General features: G+C 40.0%; 1 protein-coding gene across 2 annotated transcripts in view; it reads right to left on the bottom strand.

The window, feature by feature from the left end:
- Positions 1-12,562, bottom strand: part of LOC128691314 (DNA-dependent protein kinase catalytic subunit) — a 1,096,584-nt gene that overhangs the window by 217,209 nt on the left and 866,813 nt on the right. For both annotated transcript variants that reach the window (XM_070091676.1, XM_070091677.1), the window contains 2 exons: positions 10,836-10,985; positions 10,225-10,398 (listed from right to left, as the gene is read on the bottom strand). In XM_070091676.1, the coding sequence (XP_069947777.1) occupies positions 10,225-10,398; positions 10,836-10,985 (324 nt within the window). The remainder of the gene's footprint in view (positions 1-10,224; positions 10,399-10,835; positions 10,986-12,562) is intronic.

Below are 12,562 nucleotides of genomic sequence, written 5' to 3'. Positions count from 1 at the left end.
TGAGGAATTGTTAAATGTTGATGAAGATAGGGAAGCTGTGATTTCGTGTATAGGGCAAGGAGGAATAACATCTTGTAGGAGTGAGGAAGAGCCAGTTGTGAGTGTGGGGGAAGTTCGTGAGGCAGTAGGTAAAATGAAAGGGGGTAAGGCAGCCGGGATTGATGGGATAAAGATAGAAATGTTAAAAGCAGGTGGGGATATAGTTTTGGAGTGGTTGGTGCAATTATTTAATAAATGTATGGAAGAAGGTAAGGTACCTAGGGATTGGCAGAGAGCATGCATAGTTCCTTTGTATAAAGGCAAAGGGGATAAAAGAGAGTGCAAAAATTATAGGGGGATAAGTCTGTTGAGTGTACCTGGTAAAGTGTATGGTAGAGTTATAATTGAAAGAATTAAGAGTAAGACGGAGAATAGGATAGCAGATGAACAAGGAGGCTTTAGGAAAGGTAGGGGGTGTGTGGACCAGGTGTTTACAGTGAAACATATAAGTGAACAGTATTTAGATAAGGCTAAAGAGGTCTTTGTGGCATTTATGGATTTGGAAAAGGCGTATGACAGGGTGGATAGGGGGGCAATGTGGCAGATGTTGCAAGTGTATGGTGTAGGAGGTAGGTTACTGAAAGCAGTGAAGAGTTTTTACGAGGATAGTGAGGCTCAAGTTAGAGTATGTAGGAAAGAGGGAAATTTTTTCCCAGTAAAAGTAGGCCTTAGACAAGGATGTGTGATGTCACCGTGGTTGTTTAATATATTTATAGATGGGGTTGTAAGAGAAGTAAATGCGAGGGTCTTGGCAAGAGGCGTGGAGTTAAAAGATAAAGAATCACACACAAAGTGGGAGTTGTCACAGCTGCTCTTTGCTGATGACACTGTGCTCTTGGGAGATTCTGAAGAGAAGTTGCAGAGATTGGTGGATGAATTTGGTAGGGTGTGCAAAAGAAGAAAATTAAAGGTGAATACAGGAAAGAGTAAGGTTATGAGGATAACAAAAAGATTAGGTGATGAAAGATTGAATATCAGATTGGAGGGAGAGAGTATGGAGGAGGTGAACGTATTCAGATATTTGGGAGTGGACGTGTCAGCAGATGGGTCTATGAAAGATGAGGTGAATCATAGAATTGATGAGGGAAAAAGAGTGAGTGGTGCACTTAGGAGTCTGTGGAGACAAAGAACTTTGTCCTTGGAGGCAAAGAGGGGAATGTATGAGAGTATAGTTTTACCAACGCTCTTATATGGGTGTGAAGCGTGGGTGATGAATGTTGCAGCGAGGAGAAGGCTGGAGGCAGTGGAGATGTCATGTCTGAGGGCAATGTGTGGTGTGAATATAATGCAGAGAATTCGTAGTTTGGAAGTTAGGAGGAGGTGCGGGATTACCAAAACTGTTGTCCAGAGGGCTGAGGAAGGGTTGTTGAGGTGGTTCGGACATGTAGAGAGAATGGAGCGAAACAGAATGACTTCAAGAGTGTATCAGTCTGTAGTGGAAGGAAGGCGGGGTAGGGGTCGGCCTAGGAAGGGTTGGAGGGAGGGGGTAAAGGAGGTTTTGTGTGCGAGGGGCTTGGACTTCCAGCAGGCATGCGTGAGCGTGTTTGATAGGAGTGAATGGAGACAAATGGTTTTTAATACTTGACGTGCTGTTGGAGTGTGAGCAAAGTAACATTTATGAAGGGATTCAGGGAAACCGGCAGGCCGGACTTGAGTCCTGGAGATGGGAAGTACAGTGCCTGCACTCTGAAGGAGGGGTGTTAATGTTGCAGTTTAAAAACTGTAGTGTAAAGCACCCTTCTGGCAAGACAGTGATGGAGTGAATGATGGTGAAAGTTTTTCTTTTTCGGGCCACCCTGCCTTGGTGGGAATCGGCCGGTGTGATAATAAAAAATAAAATTAACAAAAATACCAACCACTCCAACACTATATCCCCCCCTGCTTTTAACATTTCTGTCATGATCCCATCAGTTCCAGCTGCTTTACCCCCTTTCATTCTACATAATGCCTCACGCACCTCCCCCACACTTACATCCTGCTCTTCTTCACTCCTAAAAGATGACATACCTCCCTGGCCAGTGCATGAAATTACCGCCTCCCTTTCTTCCTCAACATTTAAAAGTTCCTCAAAATATTCTCGCTATCTACCCAAAACCTCCATCTCCCCAGCTACTAACTCCCCATACTCTGTTTTTAACTGATAAATCCATTTGTTCCCTAGGCTTTCTTAACTTGTTTAACTCACTCCAAAATTTTTTCTTATTTTCATTAAAATTCCTTGACAGTACCTCTCCCACTCTATCATCTGCTCACCTTTTGCACTCTCTCACCACTCTCTTTACCTTTCTTTTACTCTCCATATACTCTACTCTTCTTATGACACTTCTGCTTTGTAAAAACCTCTCATAAGCTACCTTTTTCTCTTCTATTACACCCTTTACTTCATCATTCCACCAATCACTCCTCTTTCCTCCTTACACTTACACTTTATAAAATAAATTTATTTATTTACATTCTTTATTTAAGAGCCTTTTATGACATGCATGGTTTACTGGGGAAGAATTCTAGCTTACTATCCCCATAAGACACGAAGGCTCTCAGAGGTTCTTGTAGACTCAACCACCAGAACATCATGGCCATGAAAAATGCTTCTACAGTTGGCCAGAGATATCTCCAACTTGCAGGTGTGTGTGAACATGTTAAGATAGGAGTGAATAGAGACTAGTGGTTTTTAATGTTAGTGCTGCTGGAGTGTGAGAACAATAACTTTTATGTAGGGATTCAGGAATATAAGTTACATGAACATGAGTCCTGGAGGTGGAAGGGGCAGTACCTGCACTCTGAAGGAGGGGATATTGCAGTCAAACTGTGAAGTCAACACACTTCTAGAAAGACAACTGAATGAATGATGGTGAATGTGTTTTTTCCTATGGATCATTCTGCCTCGGCAAGAGATGGCCAATGAGGCAGAAAAAAATTATTGTGGCAATCTGCAAGCCAGTATCCAGAGGAATGTGCATTAGTAAAGTTATTCACAGATTCCTCTTTAAGTGTGGGTTATTTGTGAACTATTCCATCCATGGTACTGTGACTTACATTCTTCATGTATACCACTCACTGGGCAAAAAATAAACTAAACCTTGCAAAACTGCTGGTCCAGATGGAGGACAGTCTGTGTAAGAAGTCCCCCAAATCATTTCCCAATGGCACAGATGTCATTCTAGGCTGTGTCAGTATTGACCTCAGATGAAGACATATGCAGAGTTCAAGACATTTACTGAGAAAACACTCTGCCACAAGTGGTTTCTTTAATCCTAGGGCTAAAGGAGCCACTTGTGGCAAAACATTTCCTTAATGCCTTAAACTATCCATACACGTCTTTATCTACATGCTGTCCATATCACTATACCTTCCAGACAGAACTGACTTCATTGAGCAGAAGGAAACTAAAGCAATACATGATGACATGAACAAAAAAAACCTAAGGAGTACCCAGATCATCTTTGATAAGTCGTGATGGCATACCCTGCACTGTCACGTGTCACTCTGACAAGATGCTGCAAAGAGTGATGTATCAGAGGATATGATGAATGGGTCACCAAGCCTGGAGGTTGAAAATTACCTTAAGATTTGTTGCCAATAACTGCATCCTCCCCAAGTCCCTGGCTATCACCCAGTTAGGATAGTCAATTCAGGCTGGGCAGAACTTATAAAACAGTTTTTTTTTATCATTGCATTTTTGTAAACAGCCAGAAGCAACAAATGAAAGAAGGTTGGAGGGAAAGCTAGTGGTTGAGTGAGGGCAGCTAGTCAAGCAGTGCAAGCTGCCGGGTGACAGTAACCAGTCCAGAAAACAACCAAACAAAATGATGAACAGATGAATAACGATATAGGTAGTAGGTTGGTAGACAGCAACCACCCAGGGAGGTACAGTGGTCCCTTGATAATTGTAGGGTTCGAGAGTCGTAGATTTTGGAAATCATAGCAATATTTTCGTATAAACATGGGCTCGCTAATCGTAGATTGACTCACAAATAGTAGTTCATCCGGGACGCATACCCACGCTGTGAGCCGGGGCGACCTCCCTTCCCAGCCAGTGTGGCATTGTTTACCAATGAGCGACAGTCCCCTCACTTGCTCCTACAAAATATTTCATAATATTCCATTCATTTTAGTGCTTGCAAGTACTAAATAAGCTACCATGGCTCCAAAGAAAGCTCCTAGTGCCAAGCCTTTGGTAAAGGTGAGAAATACGGTTGAATTTAAGAAAAACATCATTGAACAATATGAAAGTGGCTTAAGTGCGGCTGAACTGGCCAGGAAGTATAACAAACCCTGTACAACCATATGTTCCATCATGGCCAAGAAAAAGGAAATCAAGGACACTGTTGTTGCAAAGGGGGTAAATATGCTGACAAAAATGCAATCACCAGTACTCAAAGAGGTTGAGAAGTTATTATTGGTGTGGATAAACGAGAAACAATTAGCAGGAGATAGTATTATGACGTCGATTATTTGTGAAAAGGCTAGGCAGTTGCACGACAATCTGGTGAAGAAATTGCCTGCAACTAGTGGTAATGTAAGTGAATTTAATGCCAGCAAAGGTTGGTTTGAGAGATTTAAGAACCGTACTGGCATACAGAGTGTGGTACGGCATGGTGAGGCTGTCAGTTCGGACCACAAAGCGGCTGAATTTTTTTTTTTTTTTTTTTTTTTTTTCCAACAAGTCGGCCGTCTCCCACCGAGGCAGGGTGACCCAAAAAAGAAAGAAAATCCCCAAAAAGAAAATACTTTCATCATCATTCAACACTTTTACCACACTCGCACATTATCACTGTTTTTGCAGAGGTGCTCAGAATACAACAGTCTAGAAGCATACACATATAAAGATACACAACATATCCCTCCAAACTGCCAATATCCCAAACCCCTCCTTTAAAGTGCAGGCATTGTACTTCCCATTTCCAGGACTCAAGTCCGACTATATGAAAATAACCGGTTTCCCTGAATCCCTTCACTAAATATTACCCTGCTCACACTCCAACAGATCGTCAGGTCCCAAGTACCATTCGTCTCCATTCACTCCTATCTAACACGCTCACGCACGCTTGCTGGAAGTCCAAGCCCCTTGCCCACAAAACCTCCTTTACCCCCTCTCTCCAACCCTTTCGAGGACGACCCCTACCCCGCCTTCCTTCCCCTATAGATTTATATGCTTTCCATGTCATTCTACTTTGATCCATTCTCTCTAAATGACCAAACCACCTCAACAACCCCTCTTCTGCCCTCTGACTAATACTTTTATTAACTCCACACCTTCTCCTAATTTCCACACTCCGAATTTTCTGCATAATATTTACACCACACATTGCCCTTAAACAGGACATCTCCAATGCCTCCAACCGTCTCCTCGCTGCTGCATTTACCACCCAAGCTTCACACCCCCGGGCCGCGGGGGCGTTGATCCCCGGAATAACCTCCAGGTAACCCATATAAGAGTGTTGGTACTACTATACTTTCATACATTCCCTTCTTTGCCTCCATAGATAACGTTTTTTGACTCCACATATACCTCAACGCACCACTCGCCTTTTTTCCCTCATCAATTCTATGATTAACCTCATCCTTGTGCATGAATTCAAGGAGTACATAGAGGCTGAAGGACTGAAACCTGAACAAGTGTTCAATTGTGACGAAACAGGCCTCTTTTTGAAGAAAATGCCAAAGAGGACCTACATTACTCAGGAGGAAAAGGCACTGCCAGGACACAAGCCTATGAAAGACAGGCTGACGCTCATGTTGTGTGCTAATGCTAGTGAAGATTTCAAAGTGAAGCCGTTACTAGTGTACCATTCTGAAAATCCCAGAGTGTTCAGGAAAAACAATGTTATGAAGAGTAAATTGTGTGTGTTTTGGAAATCTAATAGTAAGGCATGGGTCACGAGGGAAATTTTCATCGAGTGGTTCAATGAAGTGTTTGGCCCTAGTGTGAAGAATTACCTCCTGGAAAAGAAATTGGATCTCAAGTGCCTCCTAGTAATGGACAATGCACCTGCTCATCCTCCAAACTTGGATGACCTAATTTTCGAGGAGTTTGGGTTCATCACAGTAAAGTTCTTGCCCCCGAATACCACTCTTCTCCTCCAGTCCATGGACCAGCAGATCATTGCAAACTTTAAAAAACTCTACACCAAAGCAATGTTTCAAAGGTGCTTGAATGTGACCTCAGACACTCACTTGACCCTAAGAGATATTTGGAGAGAACACTTCAGCATCCTTCATTGCATAACCCTTATAGGTAAGGCTTGGGAGGGAGTGACTACCAGGACTTTGAACTCTGCTTGGAGAAAATTGTGGCCAGACTGTGTCGACAAGAGGGATTTTGAAGGGTTTGGGGCTGACCCTGATGAGCCTATGTCTGTTGTTAAATCTATTGTGGCACTGGGGAGTTCTATGGGGTTGGATGTGAGTTTGGAGGATGTGGAAGAGTTGGTGGAAGACCACAACAAAGAGCTCACCACTGAGGAGCTGCAAGAGCTTCAGCAGGAAGAGCAACAGATCACAGCTCAGAATCTTGCTGCAGAGGAGGAGGAACTGAGATGGATGGTGCCTTCTTCAGAAATTAAGGAGATTTTTGAAATGTGGGGTAAGATGGAAAGATTTATGGAGAAACATCACCCTGACAAGGCTGTTACAAGCCATGTTGGTAACATGTACAGTGACAAAGTCTTGGCCCATTTTAGGGAAGTGTTAAAGAGACACCAGAAACAGAGCTCTCTGGACAGTTATTTTGCGAGACAGGACTCCAGTGACTCTCAGGCTGGTCCTAGTGGCATTAAGAAACAGAGAAGAGAAGTAATCCCAGAAAAGCAATTGGTACCTGAGGTGTTGATGGAAGGGAATTCCCCTTCCAAACTGTAAATAATCCAATCTGTCTCCTCCTCCAGTCTTCCATACACTAAAGAATCGCAAATAAAGGTAAGTGTTATGCTGTTAATGTTTCATTCATCATGTCCCATTGTAATGTTTATGTACTACATCTATATTTCATGTAAATAATTTTTTAATCTGAAGTGGTGCCCCAGAGTCCAAGAAATTAAAAAAAAAAAAAAAAAAAAAAAAAAAAAAAAAATCTTACAGAATTAAAGATAATATTTTTGTGAAGGTAAGGAAAAAAAAAAATTTCTGATCAGTACTTACCAAGATACAGCGGCGGGAAGTTGACCCAAAATGACCAGGTGGCGGCAACATCAATGACTTCCGCAAAATCCCATTTTTTTTATTTTACGTTTTTTATACTTTTTTCTTTTCTTTTCTAATAACATTTGTGGCCTGTGAGACCAATATAATGTATATTGTATAAGTGTACACTCATTGTATTCAACACAATAACTGCACTAATTTCTTTATCATTATATTGCTTACAAAACTTGTTTACAAGTTTATTGTAAACAAAATGATGAAAATATTAGTGCAGTTATTGTGTTGAATACAATGGTACCATATAGTACCATATGGTACAGGGTACCATATGGAACAGGGTACCATATGGCACAGGGTACCATATGGCACAGGGTACCATATGGCACAGGGTACCATATGGTACAGGGTACCATACAGTACAGGACACCATATGGTACAGATACAGGGATAACTATGGAAATATGTCACCCTGACTTTTTTGGGTTATCCTAGGATTTTATATGTATGCTGCTATGTATGATAATCTATGTAATTGTATTTCTGTACACCTGAATAAACTTACTCAAGTGCATGTGGCATCATAAGTAAATTTATTTAGTTATACACAAATAAAGTTACATAGAATATCATACTTAGCAGCATATGTTTGGAGAACCTAGGATAACCCAAAAAAGTCAGACAGACTTATTTCCATTAGGGTCCTTGTACCCTGTACCATATGGTATAATGTACCATATGGTACAATGTACTATATGGTACATTGTACCATATGGTACCATTGTACCATATGGTACCATTGTACCATATACCATTGTATGACATGGCACCATTGTACCATATGATACCATTGTATGACATGGCACCATTGTACCATATGGTACCATTGTACCATATGGCACAATGGTACCATATGGTTCAAAACCATAGAATTCCTCTTCAGCTCCACTTCCATCAGTCTTAGAACTGTAAGTTGTGAAGAGGAGAGTCAGAATTTGCCGGGAGAGTGAGTGGGGAGTGAGAGCTTCCTTGCCGCCAGGCATGATGAACAAAGCTACTTTGTCGGCGTTCCCACAATGCCATGTAGGCATCCAGATTTTTTCTATGGTGTGCAGACTGACCACCCAGACCCATTCTCTCAGATGTAGGCCTACCAGCCTTCTCACGCTAAATTTGACAGCGCTAGAATTTTGGTGCAGATCTACGGTTTGGCCCTGAACGTAAAGCCGTAGATCTACGGGATGGACCCTGAAAGGGTTAATACTTCTGGGTGTCAGGAACGGATTAATTGTAGTATTTACATTATTTCTTATGGGGAAAATTGATTCGAAAATCATAGATTTCAATAAAAGTAGCACCTCCAGGAACGGATTAAATACGATAAACGAGGGACCACTGTAGTACTGTCCTGCCAAGTGAGTGTAAAATGAAAGCCTGTAATTGTTTTACATGATGGTAGGATTGCTGGTGTCCTTTTTTCCGTTTCATAAACATGCAAGATTTCAGGTATGTCTTGCTACTTCTACTTACACTTAGGTCACACTGCACATACATGTACTACAAGCATATATATACACACCTCTCTGGGTTTTCTTCTATTTTCTTTCTAGTTCTTTTTCTTGTCTATTTCCTCTTATCTCCATGGGAAAATGGAACAGAATTCTTCCTCCATAAGTCATACGTGTCGTAAGAGGCGACTAAAATGCCAGGAGCAAGGGGCTAGTAACCCCTTCTCCTGTATATATTACTAAATTTAAAAGGCAAAACTTTTGTTTTTCCTTTTGGGCCACCCCACCTCAGTGAGATACAGCTGGTACATTGAAAGAAGAAAAGAAGAATGAATAACGAATAGCTAGAGAGCAGGTGGCAGGAAACAGTCATATCCAATGCTATGAGTGATATTTTGTGTTCTGAAGGTGACATGATTGTGCACTAAACTGTGAAGCAGCAGTGTTTGATCAAGTTAACCTTGTATGTAGCACTAGCAGTGTTCCATCAAGCTAACCTTGCATGTAGAATTAGCAGTGTTTTGCCAAGTTAACCTAGTATGTAGCATTAACAGTGTTCCATCAAGCTAACCTGTATGTAGCATTAGCTGTGTTCCATCAAGCTAACCTGTATGTAGCATTAGCAGTGTTCTATCAAGCTAAGCTAGTGTGTAGCATAAGCTGTGTTTCATCAAGTTAGCCTTGTATGTAGCATTAGCTGAGTTTCATCATGTTAGCCCTGCTAAATATACAAGACATACACTCTTATTATTGTGCCTACTACATACACAGAACTTTAAACTCCACTGTAAACTCTCTCCTAAAACTACTCCTCGACAGTTACAACAGAATGTACAGTCATAATACAAGGCATAAGGCACTTTTCAATATCCCTCGAGTAAAACTCTCACTATGCAAGAATGCTTTGCACATAAAAGGCCCAAAGATCTGGAACTCGCAACTGGAACAGGTAGGGGATCCTCAGACAACTTATAAATTTAGGACTCTGCCAAAAAATCATCTTATCTCACAATATTAACCAAATCAACCAAACATCTACTGACTCGTTTTATCATGTGACCTGGCTTTTAATTCTGCCATTCCATAAAATATTAACACCTGCACCATTTCTTGTAAATCAGATTTTGTACTAATTATATATAAGATTTATTAAGTCCAAATAAGATTGTAAAACAGCTAACCACTATTCTATGTTTAGTTTTAAGTATAATTACTATGTACTATTATCTTATCTAGTTTTATTTAGTTATTATGTATTAGGATTAGTTTGCCTGAAATGCCTCGGCATGATAGTGGCTATCTTTGTACATGTACTTAGCAAATCAAAATTGTAATTACACATTGTATCCTTTACAAAGAAATAAACTTATTATTATTATTATTTGCAGCATTAGCTGAGTTTCATCATGTTAGTCTTGTATGTAGCATTAGCTGTGTTCCATCAAGTTAGCCTTTTATGTAGCATTAGCTGTGTTCCATCAAGTTAGCCTTGTATGTAATAAGACAAAATATGCACATATTAAAATAGTGTACATACCTATAGTTATCATAAACCCAGAAGAGGATATCATACATTATCTCACGACATTTTGGAGCAGTATGATAAGTGAAGGCCACAACACTGGGCATGAAGTACAGCAGCTGCTCAGCACTAAGGCGATGCATTGATGCATTCACCAACTCCAGTGACACAAGCTGTGTGTCTTCTACTCTGAAAACCAAATTAATATTACACAAATTCTTAACAAAACCTTGAAACTCTAATCTCACAGAAGTCTTATGTTAATAATTTTATATACTGAGAATAAAAAGGCACAATACCATGACTGGAACAATACACAAATAACCCACACATAAGAGAATGAAACTTATGACGACATTTTGATCCATGTTAAACCATTAACTAGTCACTCAGTCCTGCCCGTCATATGTTTCATTCTCCTATGTGCGGGTTATTTGTGAACTTCATTTATTAACTTGAACTGCTAGTTAAGAAAACCTATGTCTATTAGCTTTAAATTTTTAATGAATCTTCAAATTATTTTTGTTTTTAGGTTAACTCATCAACCAATATAATATGCCTATTTAGTCAGTGTTGTTAAATTATTTAATTACCAAAAATTATTAAATTATCAGAGTAAATCTCACTTTCTTGATAAGAATTCTATAAGATTCTGTTCCTTAAGATGAGTGAAGACGTCTTCCATTGTAGACGCATGAGACACCAAACACTTCAAGATACGAGTACGTTGTAGTCCATAAAGCTTGGGCAACAGGTTGAGCAGTTTGTTAATAAACCTGAAAATATTAATAATGTGAAAAGCAGTGGGAAAAAGTAAATAGCTTGCCAAGTTTTCTGGCTACTTCTTTATGTATAATTAACACACTTCACTTTAATTAGAAAAACATTACTTCTGTTTCAAGGGTTCTGGGGTTCCCACCCAGGTAATATCCCACCATATGCATGTCAACTCACTCTTCTCTAGGCCCAGCGAAGTTCACAAGTGCATTTTCTGCTCAGCCTTCACTTCTGATTACAAGGTGATTTTTTTTTTTTCAACATGTCAACCATATCTCACTGAGGAAAGGTGACTCAAAAGAGAAACAATTTCACTATCATTTACATGTAATCACTGACTTTGCAGAGGCGCTCAGACATGACAGTTTAGATGTCACTCCAAACACCCAATATCCCATTGCATTTCCCACCTCCAGGACTCAAGTCCAGCTAATTCGTTTCCCTGAATCCCTTCACAAACTATTACCCTGCTCACACTCCAACAGCTTGTCAGGTCCCAAAACCATTTGTCTCCATTCACTCTTAACAAAATCCTCTGAGGCTTTTTTTTTTTGTACTGCTCCTGAACCCAGTTGTAGACCGAAGTACAACAGCTGGGGAAGGTGGGAGAAACTGTGCGTACCTTGATGCAGAATTGTCTTATGTCATGGTCAAAACACAGTACAAGTACTGAGTTTTATTATGTCCGATAAGTTTTACCACATTTCTGGCCTCTATATGTATTTGCATACTGTTTACAAACTGTCATCCACAGGCATGTTTTATTAAAAAAGTACTTCTTCTGTGTGGTACCCTTTGTTTTTATTACACCTAGGAAGAGTCTTAAGTCTAGGAAAGCACTGCTCAAGTTGTGGAAGTGTGTGTACTGTAAAATGTACGAATATCTTGTACAGTGGACTCCTGAGTTTCGTCATTAATACATTCCAGAGCGTCTGCTGAATGACGAAATTCACGACTGGCAAAATCATTTTCCCCATAAGAAATAATGGAAATCCAATTAATCTGTTTCAGATACCCAAAAGTATTAACATAAAATATATTTTTTAAAGATTAAATATAGATTTACATACAGAAAACAATGACAAATGAATATAAAGCACTAATAAAGTGGATAAATGAACATTTAACATCACACTTACCTTTATTGAAGACTCTTGTTGGTGTATGGCAGACAGGTAGGCAAGAGAGAGAGAGGAGAGAGGGAGACGAGTTGTTTCAATATGACGCTAATATCATCTCTACAGCTTATTTATCTATCACAATTCATCTAATATGACATAAAAAACAACATTAATAACATACACTCTAGAATGAATAAGACATAATAAATAACATATACCTAGGTAGTAGGTTGGTAAACAGCAACCGCCCAGGGAGGTACTACCGTCCTGCCAAGTGAGTGTACAACGAAAACCTGTAATTGTTTTACATGATGGTAGGATTGCTGGTGTCTTTTGTCTGTCTCATAAACATGCAAAATTTCAGGTATGTCTTGCTACTTCTACTTGCACTTAGACCACAATACACATACATGTTCAAGCATATACATATATACACACCCCTCTGGGTATTCTTC

This window comes from Cherax quadricarinatus, chromosome 36 (assembly GCF_038502225.1).
Source record: "Cherax quadricarinatus isolate ZL_2023a chromosome 36, ASM3850222v1, whole genome shotgun sequence".
NCBI classification, from domain to species: Eukaryota; Metazoa; Arthropoda; class Malacostraca; order Decapoda; family Parastacidae; genus Cherax; species Cherax quadricarinatus.
This window is presented reverse-complemented; position numbering and strand designations above follow the sequence as displayed.